At 37.1% G+C, this 19,976-nt stretch overlaps 1 protein-coding gene across 1 annotated transcript in view; it reads left to right on the top strand.

Annotated features, from left to right (window-relative positions):
* ITSN1 (intersectin 1) overlaps nt 1–19,976 on the top strand; it is a 138,159-nt gene that overhangs the window by 16,243 nt on the left and 101,940 nt on the right. The window contains exon 2 of the mRNA XM_067298961.1: nt 15,394–15,453. Within this exon, the coding sequence (XP_067155062.1) occupies nt 15,426–15,453 (28 nt within the window). The 5' untranslated portion in view covers nt 15,394–15,425. The remainder of the gene's footprint in view (nt 1–15,393; nt 15,454–19,976) is intronic.

Here is a 19,976-nt window from a genome sequence, read left to right as displayed (position 1 = left end):
TGTTGTTTTTTTTTAAGTGCTTAAGTATATGCAGTTTTTGAATAACTGAAATATTGACAACTATCTTAAGCCAATTCTCCTACGGACAAGTGACTACAAGAAAATATTGCTTGCCATTTTAGGAGGTAACTGTAGCTCAAATGATTGGAGAAGGAGAAGAAGCTTCAAAATTCTCTCAGATTTCATTTTCAGGTCTTAACTCAGAAGGTAAATAATCAGAAATATATTTTTAGACTCCAATGTGTATTTTTAAAATCTTGTCAGTTGGCAGCACTTACAGTATGCTGGCTCTACTGAAGCCAGCCAGTGTGAGTTGAGAAATTACTTTGTGTAACTGCTGAATGCACTGCCAGTTATGCTAGTCTCTGCTCTTTGGAGCTTCCTTCACAGCTGTCCTCAAGCCTCTTTTGATGATGTCCCTGCTACAGAGCATGGCCTTCAAACTATCTTCTGTTTGAGTCACATGAGGCTCAATTTCCGAGGTAAATTTGCCCCTATTTTTAACATGCTGGGTTGAGTAATAAAGTAGTTCCGTTCCTGATTCGTGAGTGAAAGCGCCTTAAAAGTTGCACTGGCAACTGGAGGAATAGGTTGAATGAATGAAGACAGTAATCATTTTAGCTGTCAGGTTTTAAATTCATTACTGCAAGTGTGAACTATAAATTGTGCAAACTTGTATTCTTCCTCCTGTACTATAAATTGTAAAAAGTTTTCATATCTATTGTTCCCACATGAAGACATGTTATAATACTTGTCTGTAGCAGTAAATAAATATAGTCTGTGGTCTTAAACCATGGTTCCCTGCTATGTATTCCCCCAAGTATAAATATGTATACATAAACTTGATTTATGAGCTGCAAATGTGATCCCATTGACCAAGTGAAGTAGGTTCCTATTCTTCCAACAAAGAGGTTCCCCCTTTTCCAAGCAGTTTTTGATCTCTATGAATGTTATTTTATTGCTCTGTTAACATGAAGTGCCTGCTTAAATGACCAAAATGTGGAGAATCTTGAAAAACTGATGTTGCTTTCTTCGTATCTTTTAGAATAAATCCTATTCACAGGATTAGGATACTGCTTTCAATTTGTGAGAAGTGATAACTGAGTCAAGTATAACGTATGTCTGCCACAGATACTGTGCTCTCTGGGCTGGAAACTGAATGACCTATGAGAACTACTTAGTCAGATTAGTAGATTACAGTCACCTAAACAGCTAGAAAAAATGAGAATCCTGTATGTAAAGTTCATTTTAGGACCAGCTCAAAAGTGGTCAACAAGAGTGCAACAAACTACCTTTAAAAAAAAAGCAGAATTTCTTAAATTCACTTTCTTATATTTGAGAAATATTAAAACTTAAGCAAAATGGAAAATGTTCTTTGCAACAGGGGAATTATATTTAGTAAAATATCTCCATTATGGTAGTGTACAGGTAGCATCCCTTCCATTACATGTAGTCAAATGTTCTTCCAATCTTAAAATATATTGTACACATATGTAGTATATGAGCTGTTTATTTTAAATCTTTGAGCTTTGGGTGCATACTTTATCTTAAACTTGAAAACAGGATAGAAAGGAAGAACTGTCTTGAGGTTCAGCGTAAGAACTAAACATACTTTTCTGGTTTAGGGAGGCACATCAGTATATTGGCCAGTATCAGTGTATGTCTTTCGTCTTACCCAACTTGAAACCTTAAAAGAAAGTAGTATGCTGAAGATGCACAAGTTTAACCAGCTTTTCAGGAAGCTGAGTTAGAACTGTTACCAAAGCACTGAAAATAAAAATCTGTAATTTCTTACTTTATTAGTGGTGGCAAGATTAAAAATGGAGAGAAGTTAGGTTGCTTCATAGTCTTTGTAATGATATAACCTAAACACTACAAATTCCTTGTTTAGTGTGATTATTTCTTCTTTTCTGTGTCTATAAATACAAATTTGTGCAGTCTCATGTTAGTGAAGATGTTCTATATTTCTTGATTTGAGCCCATGATTTCACTTGGTAACTGGTTAAATTGATACTAGAGGTGGCTTCTGTGTTTCATTCCTTGCAAATCTTGGCTTCATCCTACAGACGCTAACTTTCCTGACAGACACTAACTTTCAGTGAACCAAAGCAGTATCATGGCAGAAAACAGAAAACTACTTGGTGAGATGTAGTGCTGATGACTTCTGTAGAAACTTGTTTAAGGTTTGTGTGCCTTACAAGAGATTTGGAGTTAAAGTAGAAGCAGGAAACTAGAAGTTGTCCTTCACTTCTTCCATGTCTGTGTCCTGCAAGAACTTTGTTCAGGGCTTCTGTTGTGAGGCAAGGTGAAAAAGAAAGGTCTTCATATCCAGATGACTCCTTTAAAACAAAAGCAAAAACAAAAAAACCCCTACTTAATCTCTAGGCAAGCCAGATCGTAGAACATAGTTCTATCTCCAGATCATTATATTGGGTCATCAGTGGATGATAGATGTGACATCATCTTCTGAATGTATTTGAGTGATCTCTTCACAAAAGTGTGAAACTTGGAGAGGCTAATCTTTGTAAGCTTTTATGCCAGTGTGCTGTAAGAGCTATGAGAATTTGTTGGAAGAATGGGATGAGCTGTATTTCAACTATGAGTTGGATGAACTTTAGGTCTGCAGTAGAATCATGCCCTTCCTGCGCTTCTATCACACTTGTCTTGCTTCGTTCTTTATTGGCACTCCTCTCTGTGCCCTTTTTTTACTACTCTCCTTACAAATCTCTTCATCTCTTCACTATTCATCTCTTCACTACTTTTTTTTTTTTTTTTTTTTTTTTCCTCCCCTGCCCTACCTTTCTTGAGAAAATGAGGACACAGAGTTCAGGGTTTCTCTTCATAGTAGTCAACCTGCTGCCACCTCACAATTTTATTGAGTAAGGATTGTACTGTTACATGCCAGCAGAATTGTACTTGCATGTATAGCTGGGCACTGATTAATAGACAGCATGTTTAAAAACTTGCAAATGAGAGGGTTTCTAAGGAGTCCAGTAGGCTTGTTTTCATAGCTATCTTCATTTTCTGTTTGAGACAAACTCGAAAATCCTTTTTTTTGTAGATCTATTATGTTGTGAAATGAGTGTTTTACAACAACTTTTCAATTTGATTTCTTCCTAGCTGAAGACAGCCCCACAACCTTAATGCGACTTGCAAGGCATTTTACTAAGTACTGAAAAACAGATGACTTCTGAAATATCCAAATGGGAGAAATTTGTAATCTACAGTGAATAAACCTAACCATACTGCATATTTGTAACCTGCAGTAAATAAAGCATTAGCACTAACAATAATGTTAATGTTCTTAGCCTCTTTAATGAAAGGAATTTTTATCCTGGAAAGAGGTATTAAAACATTTCAATCCAGCGAAATCACTCTTTTCAGTATTAACTGTACAGACTTTGTCATGTACAAAATAACCATAACAAAGTAGCCTGCTTTCCAGATCAAGAATGAAAAATGCCAGTTAGTGCATATACTGCCCTCTCCCTTTAACATCTCCATTCTTAGGAGAAGACATGTTGTCAGCTAAAGAATGTTTATGTACTAACAGTGAGTACGTCTTCTCTAACTGCTTGATATATGTATCCTTTTTTTTAAGTGTCTTGTCTTAGGTATCTACTGATTTTTAAGTTTTGTGTGTGCGTGTCCTGGTTCTCTCATGCATAGGCTTGAAATAATTCCCCGCCCTTGGCAGAAATGCAGACGGTTTGTAGCCTGGAACTTTGTGGCACTATGTTTGAATGATCCCATTGCTCCCTAACTGCTCAGAGGATAGAAAGTGCTACTGTGGGATAGTGTCTCCAACATCCAGCTTGTTTTGACAAAAACTGAAATCTGTCTGTTCTTCCAATAAATACTTGCTTCCACCTCTGAGACTTCTTTTTGTAGTGAGGAAAACCTTAAGTAACTTCGTTCAATGCGTGTTTTGAGGGAGTCTGAGTTGCATAGATACTTGTACCTCTGCTCTAGTGAAAAATATGGAAAGCTTTAACTTTTTATGTCATGTAATAATTTTCTTTGCCTTTAAACTTTTGACTACCCCTGTTAATATATTCAGTAAGATGATATCTGTGCTTGTATCTTAACATTTGAATAATCTTTGACCCCTACCAAGGATTGAAACTTTTGGCTTTTTTTTTTGTAGGCTTTTTTTTGGGGGGGGTGGGGGAGATGCAGGAGACTGATTTATGTGGAACTGATGGAATGCTTACTTGTGATCTTCTCAAAGGGAAACCTTTACTATTTCATCTTGCAAAACATTTTTTCTTGCCCTTACCCTATTGCATGTAACAATTGCCTAGCCTTATGGATACATTTGAAATGGTTTTGCTCTTTTATGAAGAGCTTCTGTGCACCTTGAAGGGGAATAGGTATCCTTGCTCAACCAAGCAAATAGGAAAAAGAAGTTTATTTTGAGTTAATACCCTGCCTTATGCAGTTGGGCCCTTTTTCTTTCAGTTCATTAGCGAGTTCTTAAACATATTTTAAATAGGAGACATTACCACTAGCAATACAGTTCTTAACACATTTGATTTCTTGTTTAAGCTTTATGCAGCTTATGTGTACCTGGCAATGTAGGAGAAGCCTTTTTCTTCCAATATGTAATGTTGTCTGATAAGCAACCTTTCCAGTATAAGGTCATACCTTAATTTTACAAATGCCCAAGGGTCTGTGCTGCTTTGAGAATCTGTTTAACACTATGCGAAAAACAGCACAGGAAGTTTTTGTATCTGTTCATCCAACACTTGCATTTTTTTCTTAATAAAGCTGCTATTTAAAGTGCTGTTTTGTCTTTTCATTGTCTGCTAGGTCTTTGGAAGCATTTTTATGTTAAATGGTATATTACTATCCTTAGGTAGCATCAGATTGGAAGAACACCTCCCCCCCCCCAGAAGTGTCCTGCTTATGTATCCAAGAGCATACCATGCTTTAGTTGAGCTGGTTTTAAAAGAAAGTATTTCACTTTTTGTAAAGCTGAGAACCATTGATCCTACTCATAGCAAGGAAGGAGTTCCAGATCTTAGAACAAAGAGGAAAATATTCTGTTCTAAATAAATTAAATGGTCTGCTGCTTAAAAGAAATGAAGCTTCAGTAACTCATTCCTTGGATAGGTTGATAGCTTCAGACTCCAGTATATTCTCTGTATTCACTTGGGAAATATTATTTGTATTGTTTTATAGCTGAAGTTCTCTAAATATTCTGCTAGAGGTGCCTGTCTCCAGGTGCTCCTCAGTCTGAGAGAGACTAAAGAGAATTATTGAATCCTGTGTAACATGTGCTGCTTATTGTGTAGGCGTCATACTTGAAGTAGAAAAGAGGCACTATCCTCTTCTTTAGTGTTTTTTAAACCCCGTTTGTCAGTTTCCTTGACTAAAACGTAGCCTTGGTAATTTATTCACTCTGTTACCTTTTCAGAGTACTTTGGCTGAACCCTTCTAAAGCCTATTGTGTGCCAGATGAGTAGAAGCCAAAATTTGGTAATCTTTGTGAGAGGCAGTTGACAAATACTTTTATTCAACAATTGCAATTAATTTTATAATTCAGAACAGTTTTTGCTGTTCATGCTTGTTATAATTCTGTGTCATCTCATATATAGCCTTTTATATAGGCTTTTAATATTTCCTAAAGGGTCGGGATTATCTACAGACAAAATACTGGTTTCTTTATAGTTAGTGTTCAGCAGTGTAACTGTTTACACTGATCCTTGTAAAAAGGATTTAACCTTATTGTTTTATGGTAAGTGATTGTGCACTCTGTTGTAGATATATAGCAATATATACACATGTATAGAATTATATATAGTTTGTGCTATATATAAAATAAAAAGCTATAAAATAATATATATAAATATTGCTTTTCATGAAGTCAAAATGGTCAGATAACTGTGGTGAATGCTGTTCTTACAGCTTTGGAGACAGGACTGTATGTGTATGTTGGTTGCATAAGGCTGAAGATTTGCTGATCTGTTCTGCATCCGTAGTTTTATAGGACAATAAAACCTTTTAGCTCGGTATGATATTTCTTTTTACCAGCTCTTGAGAACTTTAAGTGCTTGCTTAGTCCCTACAACCCTACAACAGCAGTTATAACTTTTTACAACATATTTCTGTGCCCCCTTTCTCTGGGAAGCTCTCTTATGGAAGAAGAAGATCACTGGAAATAGTTAGGAAAGCATACTACCCTCTCTAGGGTTTGGTTTGCTGCCTGCTTTATTCTTGCCCCAGAGAACAAGCTTTTCTCAGAACATTCTGCTCAGTACTGTTGGGCAATTCACTGATAACTGATTTCCCTTTTTGCTTTTCGAAAACAAAAAAAGAAGAGCAAGTCTTTGCTATTCACCTTCATTGGTTTTGGGGTCTCTTCTGTCTGTTAACCTGCTAATTTGTCTATTTTATTTCATTAATGCTACTTTGAATTACTGGGAGGGATGATGTTGGCAGTTAGCAAATGAAAAGAGGGAAGAGAGGTTTGGAGTAACCTGGGAACTGTCTTTAATGTATGGCCCTATCAGAATTTTAAAATTAAACAAAGGGAAAAGAGTAGAATACATTCTTGTATTTTAGGGTGGTGTTCTACTCTAAGGTTGCAAGTTTAGTGTTTTGTGTAAGTACTGTAAAATCCACATGTTCTTTTAAGACTTGCTGTGTTTGAAATAAAAATCAGACTTCAGATGCAGCTAAGAACAAACATAAAAGCTTGACAGGTTTCAAAACATCCTGATTCTCCATGATCTTTATATGCACTTATGGCCCTGATGCTTTTAACTGATCTTTTCTGTCTGGTACTAGACTTTAAGCAGGGTACTTCCAGTTCCACTGGGGAGACAGGCTTTCGGCAAGGTGCAGAAAGGTTACTTAAGAGCTCAGTGGATGCTTCTGACCTGCTTTGCTCAGATGTTCAGGGCAGGTTCAAGGAATGCTTATGTGTTTTTGCAAGGTCTCTTTCTGAGAATTTTGCCCTGGGATTGATGTTCTTAAATTGACATTACCAAGGAAATCAATATGATTAATTAGAAGAAAAAAATGAAGGACTACGCCATTGAGAATGACTGCCGTCCACCTCTGTCTGAACAACAGAATCAAGTGTGACCAGAAGAAAGGCAAAAACCAGCAATATTTGCCTCCAGGACATAATACATGTTTGCTCCTCATCTGAAAGTGCTCCTAATGTCTTCCAAAAGAGTTAGGGAGGTAGAGATATGAAGAGATTCAGAGCAGAAGGCACATGGGTGTGGGATGTTGGCTACTTCAGCCAATAGCTATGTGGGTTGACCCAACTAGTGAGATGCAGATATGCTCTGGTAGACACTGAATAACTCTCACTAATACAGCACTGTTTTGAAAACCTTTTGTTGTGCCTTCTCTCATATCACCAACTCTAGCCCATCTCTGATCTAGTAGGTCTTTTTATCTTATGGTTTGGCACGGGGTGGGGGAATGGGAATGGACACATAGATCCTGAACTTTCTCAGCCTACATTTATGCTGACTCCAGGAACTGAGAAGGAACAGCAGGCTTTTCCTTCCTGCTTACTGTTCCCCCAGTATAACTGTCGCTTTGAGGCAGAGATGGAGAAAGTCAGTGTGAATGGAGAACGTCAGCCTATTCTTAGAATGATACTCTAACACACAAATAACATAAAAGCTAGCACCTAGATGTTACAGAGCACCCAGACTTTGCCGGACTACCTGTGCTTTCCTTTGGCTAAGGCTGGACTCCAGACTTTGGCTACTTTACCTTTTCTTCTGAGTATAACTTCTAAGACAGGGCCATTGCTTAATGATCACTGACCCATGGAGACTGCCAGATATATATGTCACCATAGTTACAGTATACATAGTAGGGAGATACCTATGTACTACTGTTAAAACAACAGTTCTGAAATAAAGCAGAACTCTCTCATTTTATGTTATGTAAATAGCAGAACCAATCTGCTTTAGCTGATTCTGTTACCATTCAGTATAACTGTAAACCAGTACTGGCAGTTGAGGTAACTGCTAAAGTTCATGTTTGTGAAACAAAATAGATGTGGAAGGTCTAAGAAAACACAATGGCTTCATATGCAGCAGTTATGTCATGCATTTCCTTGTCCTCCTTACTGAATTTTCTTGAAGTTAATGCCAGGCTAGTATTAAGACTATCTTGTAGGTGTGGCATGTATTCCTAACTTAATTCTTATCTTTTAGGTTTTTTTCAGTACAGCAGGCATGTTTTGAAAGGGGAGAAGTCAGAACTTGATGACTGTAATTCTGTTAATGAAACTTTTTAACATAAAAAAATAAAAAGAAAGCAACTTATTACACCTCCGTAAAGACTACCAAAAAGAAAAATATAAAGTTGTGAATGCTAAGAAACTACAAAAAGCTCATTTTAAAAAGAAAAAAGTAAACCAGAATTCTTATCCTACAAGATCTGGTGGTTCAGAATGAAGTCAGCAAATGTTAAAGTGAAAATAAAACAAGATTTTTATTTTGCTTCTTAATAAGGATTTTAGAACCAATTGAGTGATGCAGTGGATTTTCCATCACTTCAAATCTTTTTAAATTAAAGTCAGTCATCTCTTTAAAAAGATACTGTAATTCAGTTGCAATTCATTCAATACTAGAATTATTGGATGAAATGCTGCCCCGATTAAAAACAGCCCGTATATGTACAAGAGTAGAAAGCCATTCAATTTATGCTAGCTAGACTGCACGAATGATCTTATCATTGTGGCCTTTGCTCGCCTTCCTTCTGATACTAATTCCATTTGATTAAACTGGGAACACCTTAAGATAAAGACTTTTGGTTGGATACATATCCCTTACTATCCTGAAGTATTTTAACTGCAGTGCTTGGGAGCTATTTGAATACTGCTGGTAATATGTAGTAATCAACTTTTCTTATGTGGGTACAGAAGCAGGAAGTAGTCATATTAGAAGATACCTGGTTCTTTAACATATCGTTTCCAACTTTATCATTTGGCTTCTGTGCTACTTGTAGTATCTATGTGCAAAATACATTCTGGTCATTGGCGATCAGACTGAATTAGGTTTCTGTTCCAAGTTACACTGTTAACTTTTACCTTGAAAAGGATGCTTTTCTCCCATAACTTCCTCAGCTTTAAAATGGGGATTATTGTTCCCATTCGCTTTGGAAGGATGGTATTAATGCTAATAAACAGTAGATAAAACAGTTTAAAACAGTAATAAACAGTTATATATTGACTCTAATGTATTTTTTTTTTATTTAAAGGACTAAATAATTTCTGGAGATTAAATCTCTGAAGAAATAGTCTTGTATGTTTGTTAAAGAGAAATTCTGAGTCCCTTGCTTACTGGTTAAATTAACAGTTATTATTATGAATGTGTACAGATCAGTTCCGGAAATGAGAAATACCTTCACCCAGTAGTGTGTGGGTTAATATAGCCTGGAAAACGGAGTAATGTTTCAATGAAAGACAAATTCTGGAAAAAAGCAAGCCAGCCATTATTCTTGATGGGAAAAAAAAAAAAAGTCTAGTATCTGTGTTTTAAGAAAACTTGTCCGGGAATCTTGAAGAGCATAGGTCTAATTTGACCAAGAGTGTTCTTCATAACCTTTCTCTTGAAGTTTGACCCTGGGGTTCTGAAGTAAAAAAAAAAAGTGTTTTGGACAATGTTCCTTACACAGTATTTCAGCAAAAGGAGACAAAAATCTGATAGTTCCTGGAAGTAGTTGTGGAGGACCTCCCTACAAAAAAATTTAAAGGATCACTAAGTAAGATAAAGTGATAGTGCTATGGCAAGAGAATAAGCGGTGTTCTTAACTGCTTGCAAGTTTGTACATGCAAATATCATTCTTGTCCTTAGTTTGTGGCTTTCACCACAATTGTCAACATCAGGTTGATAAATGTCTCCATTTCTCATGTTCTTAGTAAGAAAGAAGTTTTTTTTAATGTTTGTCCCTTGAGCTGTCCTGAATACCGGAAAGGGAAGAATGCTTTGCTACTACACCTGTTGCTTGCTTGCTGGGTTTTTTAGTCTTTTTTTTTTTTTCCTTTGTGGTCAGCTTATCCTTTCTGCTTTCCATAGCAGAAGATAGATACTGTGAGTACAAAAGTGACCCTCTCAGCAGTTTGAACACTGCCACAGGAATCTGAAAAGCATTTGCAATGGTGACCAGCCTTGTTAAGTTCCTTCTGGTCCTTGGCAAAAAGTAAAAGAAACACTAGAAATTCTTACCATTTGTGAGGGTGTTTACAGTTAAAAAATATTCCTTGTAACTGTAAAGAGCTGAAACCCTGAAAAGTTTGGCTACAAATGGTAACTATATTAGTGATCTGATCTCCAAAGAGCAAGAATCAGACTCCCTGTGAGTATCTTAGATTATTTTTGGTTTTGGATCTCTATCTAAAATAACCAGGCTTTGCTGAAACTATTGGAGTCCTTTTATTAGTAGAAATTCAAAGACGTTCCCAGGTAACATGGGGAAAACAACAAAATCTGCTGTTAATCTGTAATACCATCACATGACATCCTGCCTGGGGTATTCTGTCATAATTTGGCCTTCTTGAGAAGGATGTAATTTTTTTTTTCTTTAATCTGCTTTTTTTCCTGTAGGAGGAGGAACGTGACTGATAAGTTGCCTCAAGGATTACTTTTTGGACTGTATGCCCAAGCTATCTTGTGGATGATTCTTTAGGAATAGAAATGTTGTGCTGCATTTTAAACAAAATAAAAATAGCTTTTTTTTTTCCCCCCCCATAAAATGTGTCCATATAAAGACACACAGCACAGAAATAGCTAAATCGCTCTTAATTTATACCTCCTATGGCTTTACTGCAGTTTTCTATGTAACATGTCCCTAGAAGAGCACAGGTAATTTTAAAAAGAAACCAGAAAAAAGGTTTGAGTCACATTGTTAAAGTCCATATATAATTAGCACTGGAAGGAATTTTCATATATGTCTGACTTTTATGTGTGAGTGTTCATGGTGTAGTTATTTTCAATCTGACTGCTTTCCAAGGGAAAAACATAGATAAGGCATATATCAGTACTTAAATTTGGATATGATTTGGGCTTATCTACATACGGAATTAGTCTCTATGTAAGTTTAAATTTTACCTTTATATGAATAACTTTTAGTTAGGAAAGCACTTCTTTTAAGTTTAAGACTTTTAAAATAGCATGGAGGAGCAGAATGTTACAAGAGTACTTTTTGTATATGGAAAAGAGGGTTGGTTTATGAGAAAAGAGTAAATGATTTGGAGTGAGGGAAGGCAAATAAAAAGTATTGCTGGGCTCATCTAGAATGGTGTAAGTTGAAAACAATTGAGGAGAGAGCATTAACATCTGAGATGGTTGGGCATTTCCTTGCATCTCCCTCCCTCAACCCTGGGTGCAAGCCAATTTTTCTTGAAAATTAACCTATGCATTTCACATGTCTATTTTAACGCTCTATGTGTACGTACAAATAATTGTATAGAACACAAAAGTTCGATCATTCTTTCTTTTCATCCTGCTGGATGCCTTTGTCCTGATATTTGTTCTACTTCACATCCATATGCCAGTATGACATTTCATCAGCCCCCACACTCATCCGTGGGAAAAGCCTCCTTGTGCTCTACTCTAGGTCCATGAGAAATCGTGGGTGGAAGGATTTTATTTATTCTAGTAGGACTGTCCCAAAAGAAGACCGTTACCTACTTGTAACAACCTAGTATGATAACCGTGAGTGGAAAAGAAGTCAAATCTTTGGGCACCCTAACTTCTAACAGACTCCTCATCGATTACATGGAGCAGAAGTAAATAACAGGTCTGCACTTGCAGACTGTTGATCTACTGAGATGTTACGTGTTTGTGATGCAGCTTTCACGGGCCTGAGAACGCCCGCGCGTTCTGGTGGTGTGCAGACCTTTGCGGGGAGAGGGCACATGCTACGCTTAATGGGGGCGCCACGCTGTGAACTCGAAAGCTGATGTGTGTACCTTTGCCAGAGCATTGTGAAGTACGGAATTTGTGAATGATCTTAACGTCTAGTGGTTTATATTGTGTGCAGTTTAGATGTATATCCTTCTGTTGTTTATAGACTGTGACATACGTTGGAAGGAAGTATTTAACTGAGGAATCTCTTTCTTTGTCAAGTGTCAGTGCAGTGATAGCTTAAGCTTTTTATGGGCAAGTGAAGGTGAGTGGCCCGATGTTCTTTATTGCTCTTTTTGAAAGCCATACAAATAGCTGATGCATCTTTTGATTCTTGAGCAAAATAGATTATTTGGTATGTTATTTAAGAATTCATTACTAGCATAATTGTGCTTATGGCAAGAGTTTTAGCCTGGTTTTCTAAGGAAACAATGCTTACAACTGACTGACGATGCAGTTGTGGTTCCCCATCTTGTCTCTCCTTCTTCCCCCTTCTCTTGAATAACTTCTGAACTTGTTGGGCAATTCCAATTGAATTTATTAGAGAGTTAAACACTGCCAAGATAACTAAGTTCCTGCAAATATCATGAAAATCGGCAGTTGGATAGAGAGAAATTATTACTCTCCTGAAGGGAAAGGCACAGAATTTAGTTTATCTGGTCTGTTTTTCTGTCAGCTTGCTGGTCAACTGGTTCCTGCATAACTTTTGTTTTGTCACACTATATGTTCATTCTTGTTGGGGAGGTGTCAGAAAGGACAAAGAAGGTGGAGGAGTTAAGGCTATTGTGGCACCGCTCGAGATTAGTATACAAAGGATGCAGATCTAGAGGCAACTGGATTCACTTAATTCTACTATTCATGGAACAAGTTATTACTCTTTTAAAGTAATGTTGCAAACTGAAATGTCAGTGCTTGCTTGTCCATTACAAACAATTACATATTTATAATAAATGTATAACATAATGACTATGCTAGATGGTTTTCAGGTAAATAATACCCTGTCTCTATCCCAAAGAGCTTCAATCCAAAGAACACGTAAACAAAAAACTACCAAGTCGCTCAACATTACAATGCTGTGAAATTCCTGATCTCTTTTAAATTTCTTAAAAACATTTTCATACGGAATGAACCCTGAGCTGTTGGAATTAACTGTCCACAGTAGCAAAATTTTTAATTCCTGCAAAACTAGGGCCCTCGGCATCACCTCAGGTATATAAAATCAAACCTCTGGTTATGAAGGATAGGTTTTACACTGGCAATAAGCAGCAAATTTAAATTACTCTGTTTTACTGGAGTATGTTGATCTATCCCTCTGTTTGCTTCCTGTTGTATGTCTGTCTGCAGTCTTGTTTATTTTGTTTTTCCAGTCTCTCAAGTTTAAGCAAAGCTTTCTGCTCTTTTTCTCTGTTTATACCACCACTATTTAATTTGCTTTCGGCCAACTCCTCTTTCTTTCGGAAATCTTTCTACTCTTCAGAGCAGTTTTATGCTTTCTTTAACATCCAGCACAGGGTTAGTCTCAGGATTTCTTTCCCCGTCCCCCCTCCCTGTCTTCTCCCCTGCTTCTGATGTGTTCAAGGTAGGGGAGGAATAAGCTACCAATTCCTTTGGAGTACTAGTAAATTATGTAAGAGTGTTTTCCCTTAAGTGGCTGAACTGCTTCGATCCTTTTCTTATACTTTTCTGTCCTGATATTTACAGTATCTAAGTTTTCTTAGCTTGCAAATTGAGTAAGTGAATCCCTCCCCCCCCCCCCCCCCAGCAAGCCTCAAGAGCCTCTAGTTCTCTTCATTTTCAAGCGAGTTTTCCATCTTTTTGTCTTTCTGCTTCTGCCCTTCCCTGGCTGCCCCAGTGCTTTTCCTGTCCTGCACACTGTGGGAAATTGAAATAGGAAGAGAAATACTGGTCTCTCTCCTGTTACCTTTTTAATGCTCTAAATGGGCTGTCTGTGCCATAAGATTCAATAGTATATCTGTGGAGCTGGAAGTTTTGAGAACTCTTCTTTTTTTTGGATTTGATCACAGTTTTAAAAATTAGAAGCAAAATGATAGAGGTATTGACTACAGCAGAGTACAGTAAGAAAACATAAGCAAAGGTTAAAGTGCATATTAGTTTAAGTTGGGAATGCTTTTGAAAGAATCATGCTACTAAGCTATTTATTTAAAATCTATTCTGATAATTTTGTGTCAGTATGTATGTGACTTTGAGCTTTTGAGATAAAGCTTTCTTTGCATGAAATTACTATCAGCTGTTTTACCTGGTATTTGGAAGAAGGTTTCTGAGTCATGTACCACGCTTGATTGCTCTGCCAAATTATGAGTAAAATTTCAGTTTTTTTTCCCTAGTTTTCTAAATTACAACTGATGGGGAGACTGATTTATAAAAGAGATGTGGTTTTTTACAGTGACATCTGTCGAGTGTATATATATAGTAGGTTCCCAAGTTGGAAGCCAGGAGAGTATGTGGGAAGTGTGGAAGGGGGATGGGAGCAAACAAGAAATTCGGACAAAAGGAAATTGTTGATGCAAGTTAATGCCTTTTCTTAGCGATATTGATAAATTTCTGCTGCCGTTCAAGCAGTCTAAATTATTCTCCTTCTGATTCTGTTTTCTTTTGCTTTTCTCCTGTTGCCTGGAAAACATGAGTGGAATCTAGTAGGACAAGAGGCTGTTCTTTCATTGTTTTGTGGCTCCGTTGCTAGCTATTGTCCTCTTGGCTCAGGCAGTTCATGTCACTCTTTATGTGAAGTAAGAAAAATGTTTTCCCCTTTTTTCTTTTAGAATTAAATTTCTAGACTCTGGAGTTTGCTTTTATTTGCAAAGTAAGCAGTGTTAAATTAGGAGTATCTACCACCAACTAATATATTTCTGCTTGTGATGTCACCTTTAACACTCTTAATTTGGATGGGCTTGTTAAGTTTGCTGGCTAATGACTGGGGTAAAGCGGTCTTGCAATCTAGTTTCATTTTTTTAATGTACTTCTGTTTAACATGAAAGGTGACTAAGCAAGACAGTGCATTTCATGAACTTTTTTTGTCAGAAGTTAAAAATGAATCACTGACAATGTATGTTTTCAGCATCTGGAAATAGGGTCAATTTTGCCCTTAAATAGGAGTAGAGTTGTTACACCCAGTAAAGTAATGCAGCTTTGAGCAACACTTGCTTTGCTGTCACTGAGATATTGTCTGTTGTGGCTGACTTAACTCCGTTCTTTACTATATTACTGATTATTTTTAAATCAGGATAGCTTTTGAGGATATTCTTGAAACAAAATTGAAAGGTAGCTGTTTGCTAGTATGGAAACACACCCATGGATGTATGGAATACTGCAAAAATGAGCTGTTTAGTTCTCCTGTAAGTAACAGTTTTTGTAGCTAATATTTATATGAGACTGCTTCTTCATTGCCCTTATTTTTCCCATACTAATCAATTATACAGTGGTAAAGAAAATATCTTGAAAATGGAAGATACTGTAACTGTGAATATTTGCTTTGCCTTTTCTTTTTTAGGCACCTATTAAGAAGCTAAAAGTGACTGAACCATGGCTCAGTTTCCAACACCTTTTGGGGGTAAGTTGTTGATAGCTTATTCTGAACTATTCCTATATGCAAAAATTTTGCATAAATGCACTGCTTTCCCAGTATGTTTGGTATGGAAATATTTATGGATGCGTATCTTTCTGAGGTGATATTTTATCTGACTTGTGATGTTTCTGCAGACCCAGTAGAGAACATGCATGAAATCTTGCAGAGACATCTCAGAAGAGTTGAGCGGAATCCCTTTTTGCGCATTGATCCATTATAGTCCAACAGTTTGTTGGTAACTGTAGGACAGATCCAGGCCACTCAGTCACTGGCAATAGTGCATAGCCTCATTCTGCAGGTATCCAGTTTTATCTGCCTGTCTTAAGCTTCGCAGATCAATCCTGCTTCCTTTTTCCATTTTTTTTCCCCAGAGAAAATTCTAAAATGCAATTTAAATATAAATTCTTGCTTCATGAGCATTAGTTGTGGCAGAGAAGTGGATGCACTTTTTCTTTTGGGGCTCCTGGACGTTTTCATTGTTACAAAGGACAGTGGATATCTTTGGATGCTGTCACTTCACCTTTTCTTCATATCATCCCACAGCCTGTGTCTAGATTCTGCAGAAATACTGGGATTTTTTACCTTTCATTTATAACAGTGGAAGGTAGAGCATCTTGAACTTCACTCTTTTCAAAAGACACAGAAAGCGCTCTGTTAGTGCAATGGAGACATATGTCTTGCTATCCATGTGAGATAATTTTTTTGAGCAACCTGTGCGCCCATTTTTGGAGCCAGTCTGAAGAAAGATTACAAAGATATTAATGCTGAAAATAAGTAACCAACTACCACAATGTGTAGCTTGTTCAGGTTTGTAGGAATCAGCAGCAAGTAAGGACTTGCGTTTCCCCCTATCTTGGCCTTTTATTGACCCAGAGGGTTCCTCAATGTACAGTGGTAAAATTTCAATCTCTTTTTGCTACCAAAGAGAAACAATAGTCATGGATTCAGTAGTTTACGCAGGGGTAGGATAACTAAGGGTTGTTGAAAGGAGACTTTTTATAGGCATCATTTTTCAATAGATAAAACCCAGACTGGCAGCATTTTAGTTCATTTGGGCACAGAGCCTTCAGATAATATCAGGTCAGCAAGAACAAACAGATATTTGAGTTTTTGGGACAGACAGCGCTTAATGAGTGGATATCATTGCAAGTTTGGTTCCACTTAGACTGAGTGTTGCATATGTTAAAGGCTTTTCTATGGATATTCAGATGTGATTCTGGTTGTGTATATATATGTGTGGGTATATATACACCATATATATGAAATTCTAGTTTTGAGGATCTGAGATAGCTAGGAATTAAACTTGTATTTAGTGTTTCAGTGGGAGACTCTAAGAAAAAGTCATGTAATTCAGAGATTGTTAGAGACACCCAGTTCTTGTTAAACACGATTGATTGGATGGAGCCTTCGCCAGCATGAAAAAGTCTGTGAAGCACAACAGAAGAAACGTCTCTTCACAAGTGGTAGTGAGAAGTGTGTAACTGGAAGCTACCATTCTTTGTCTCAGTTATCTTTAAGTCTGCCCCCTTGGAACTGTATCGTCTGGTGCCAGACTTGCTCAGTTTGGGAGCAAAATTGGCCTTGATCAAATAAAATCACTGAACAGTGTCGCATAGGATACCCCTCTAGGTGGTATAAAAAGTTGTGAATAGCTTTGTTTCACCCCAATTTTCACAACCTAAGAGAAATCATGATGTGAAGGAAATCTGCTGGTTCAGACTGGAACATTTTGCTGTGTTTAGAATTAGGGCTGTGCTTTGCATGTACCCATATTTAGACATGTATACGTACACTCTTAATGAAAATTTTGTCTTCAAAGCGTTCTCCTCTGCTATCTTCAGAGAGTTCTTATTGCATTACAGATGGATAGCAGCTTTCATTTTTCAGCTTTATATAATTACCATTTGATCTTGCATATGTTGTCCAGGATCCTGCTAACTGTAATACATGGGTTTAGGAAGGAAGAAATTCACTGTTTCTTCTCACACAACTTTTCTGATCTGGGCACAGAGAGGAAGTTGAAATAAGCACATGGCTAACGTAGTTTCTGGAATATCTCTGATTTGAAACATGGTGTCAGGCAAATCTTTTAGAATATTCATCCTTGAACCAAGTCTACCCAGCGCTGTCATACCTCCTCTTAGAATGATGATAGTAAAAGTCTAAGATTGTCATAAAAGGAAACAAATGGTGTTGTAAAGACAATTCCAATCCTTATGGGGAAGCTTGGTCTTTCTTTCAAGAATGCAACATTGCTTTGTTCTCTGTGGCCACTGAACAAGATGCAGAAGTGATGATTTATGCAGTCTCCATCTTGGGAGAGCCCTTGCTCCAAATGTGTATTTTCTACGCATCCTTTTTTATTCCTCTGCTTCTAAATACAAAGAATTATGTTTCTTTTTTCTTTTTAAAGAATCTTCCAAAGTCAGCTTGGGATATGGGTACCAAGAAGAGCACACCACCCACCATGTAAATTGGGTGACTCACTGATGTTCCATAACACTGCTCATTTTAAGGATTAAAATGAATATGCGTGAAAGGATTTGTATCATTGTTAAGAAGAGTGTGGTCTGCTCGACCTTTTGTTCTATTTGTCCGGGAGAAGACATTGTCCAATTCAAATATGAGAGTGCACTATCTCACTGTCCTAGATGAGATGATTGTCAAACTTTGTATGAGAAAAGATGGTTATAGGGCTTGCTGCTGTATTCAAGAATAGTTTTCTTATGAGTCAGTTTTGTGGTTTAGTGACTGACTGCTTTGCGTTCAAATATATTGAAATGCCCCACAGCCTCTGAGTTGGGATCCAGGATCTGAAGTCATGAATGATGTCTCAGTGCTGAGTAAGATCCTGCTTCATGCCCTCCCAGAGGTCTCATTGTTCCCTAAATAATAAAAGATGGAAATGAGGCAATGCTGGAAATGTTATTCATGCTTTTTCTGACCGATGAGGCTGAAAACCCAATGGCTTGCTTGGGTTAACATTGGCTCTTTTGATACTCATATCCCACAAAGGCAACCTACTGTTTCAATACAACCAAATTTCTGTTTGGAAAAGTAAATACTGATGATCACTTGTTCCGGTTTCAGGGACTCCAGAAAAGAAACAGGTTTCATTTTAAAATGGTTAATAGAATACATTTTTAGTTGTCTCATGCCATGACGGTTTTTATTTTGGGTTTTACTCCCTTCTTTCAGAGAGGATGGGAAGAACTGGGAGTTTTTTGTGGTAAGGGAGTCACATATAACTCAAATTGAGAGAGCAAGTCAGAGAGACATTACAAATGCCATGATTTTTTTTTTTCTTCCCCACATTATATTCAAGAAGTATTCCTTCTATATGTAAGCTTCCACATCCAGCCTTAGCATCTTAGGGCAGAGTAGTCATGTTTCCAACACAAGGAGATTTTCATCTGCTGTTAATTGGCCTATTTCTGATTATTGGTCATAAAGTCTTAATCAACACCATTTCTTTTCTCCTGTCAAGAGTTCATGAGAAGATGGAGGAGATAATTACTTATGTCAACTATAGCATTTTGGGATGTTCATATTCCAAAGAGAGTCGTCTTTCATCCCCATGGAGAGCACAGCTATGAAACCTCTTTAACGTGCCTCTGTGAGCTTATTCACTAAAATCCTGTTTCTTTGGACTTATCTAAAAATGTCCTTTCTTTGATGAATGAGGTATTATGAATCTACCTTTCCCTAGAAATACACAGATTATCTGAAACAGAGAGGATAACTTTTTTTTTTTTTTTTAACCAAGAATATGGCTTTTCTTTCATTAGGTGGAACTTACCATTTAGAGAGATGCTCTCTTCTCCTTCTCTAATCCCTTTTCTCTCCATACAAAGTATACTTTGCCTTATAAAAGTGGATGTTAACTAGAAGAAATTTAGGAGGCAGGAAATTCTCATGTTCTCCATAACTGCTGAGTCTGATTTTTGTCTCGGACTGCAAGTAGTTTGAATACTTGCTATGAATATTTGTGGGCCTTATTACCTGAAATTTAATCTCTGAGAATTTAGTGGTGAATGCTAGAACTCCTCTTTATTTTTCTCCTGGTCCACATTTTATCTTCTAATATTTGTTCAACAGAATGGTGATTCCATTAACATAGATGCCTTCAGATCATTATGTGCCTATACAGTAGGAGTTAACAGAAGTTACAGCAGCATTGTGTACTTCTACAGATGTTGAAATCATGATGTTATATTACAGGTCTAAAATTTATTGAGACTAGCCTGAAAAACAGTGTTAGACAATTCATTGGAGGGTCTCAAACAGAAGATGAAATGTTACGTTTTCTCTGAGTACAAATAATCTGAAGGATGAAAGTGAAATGTTTGGAGGAGGAGAGAAAGAACTGCTGGGAAAATGAAGGTAGAACTGGAGAAAGAACTGTGGAAGCATGGCACTGTAGAAGGGTAGTAAGTCTCACCATGAACTAAATATTGACTTCCAATTTCTGAGTATGGTATGAAGAATCTCGTCTGTGTAACATACTC

Source organism: Apteryx mantelli, chromosome 1 (genome assembly GCF_036417845.1).
Source record: "Apteryx mantelli isolate bAptMan1 chromosome 1, bAptMan1.hap1, whole genome shotgun sequence".
In the NCBI taxonomy this organism is placed as follows: domain Eukaryota; kingdom Metazoa; phylum Chordata; class Aves; order Apterygiformes; family Apterygidae; genus Apteryx; species Apteryx mantelli.
This window is presented reverse-complemented; position numbering and strand designations above follow the sequence as displayed.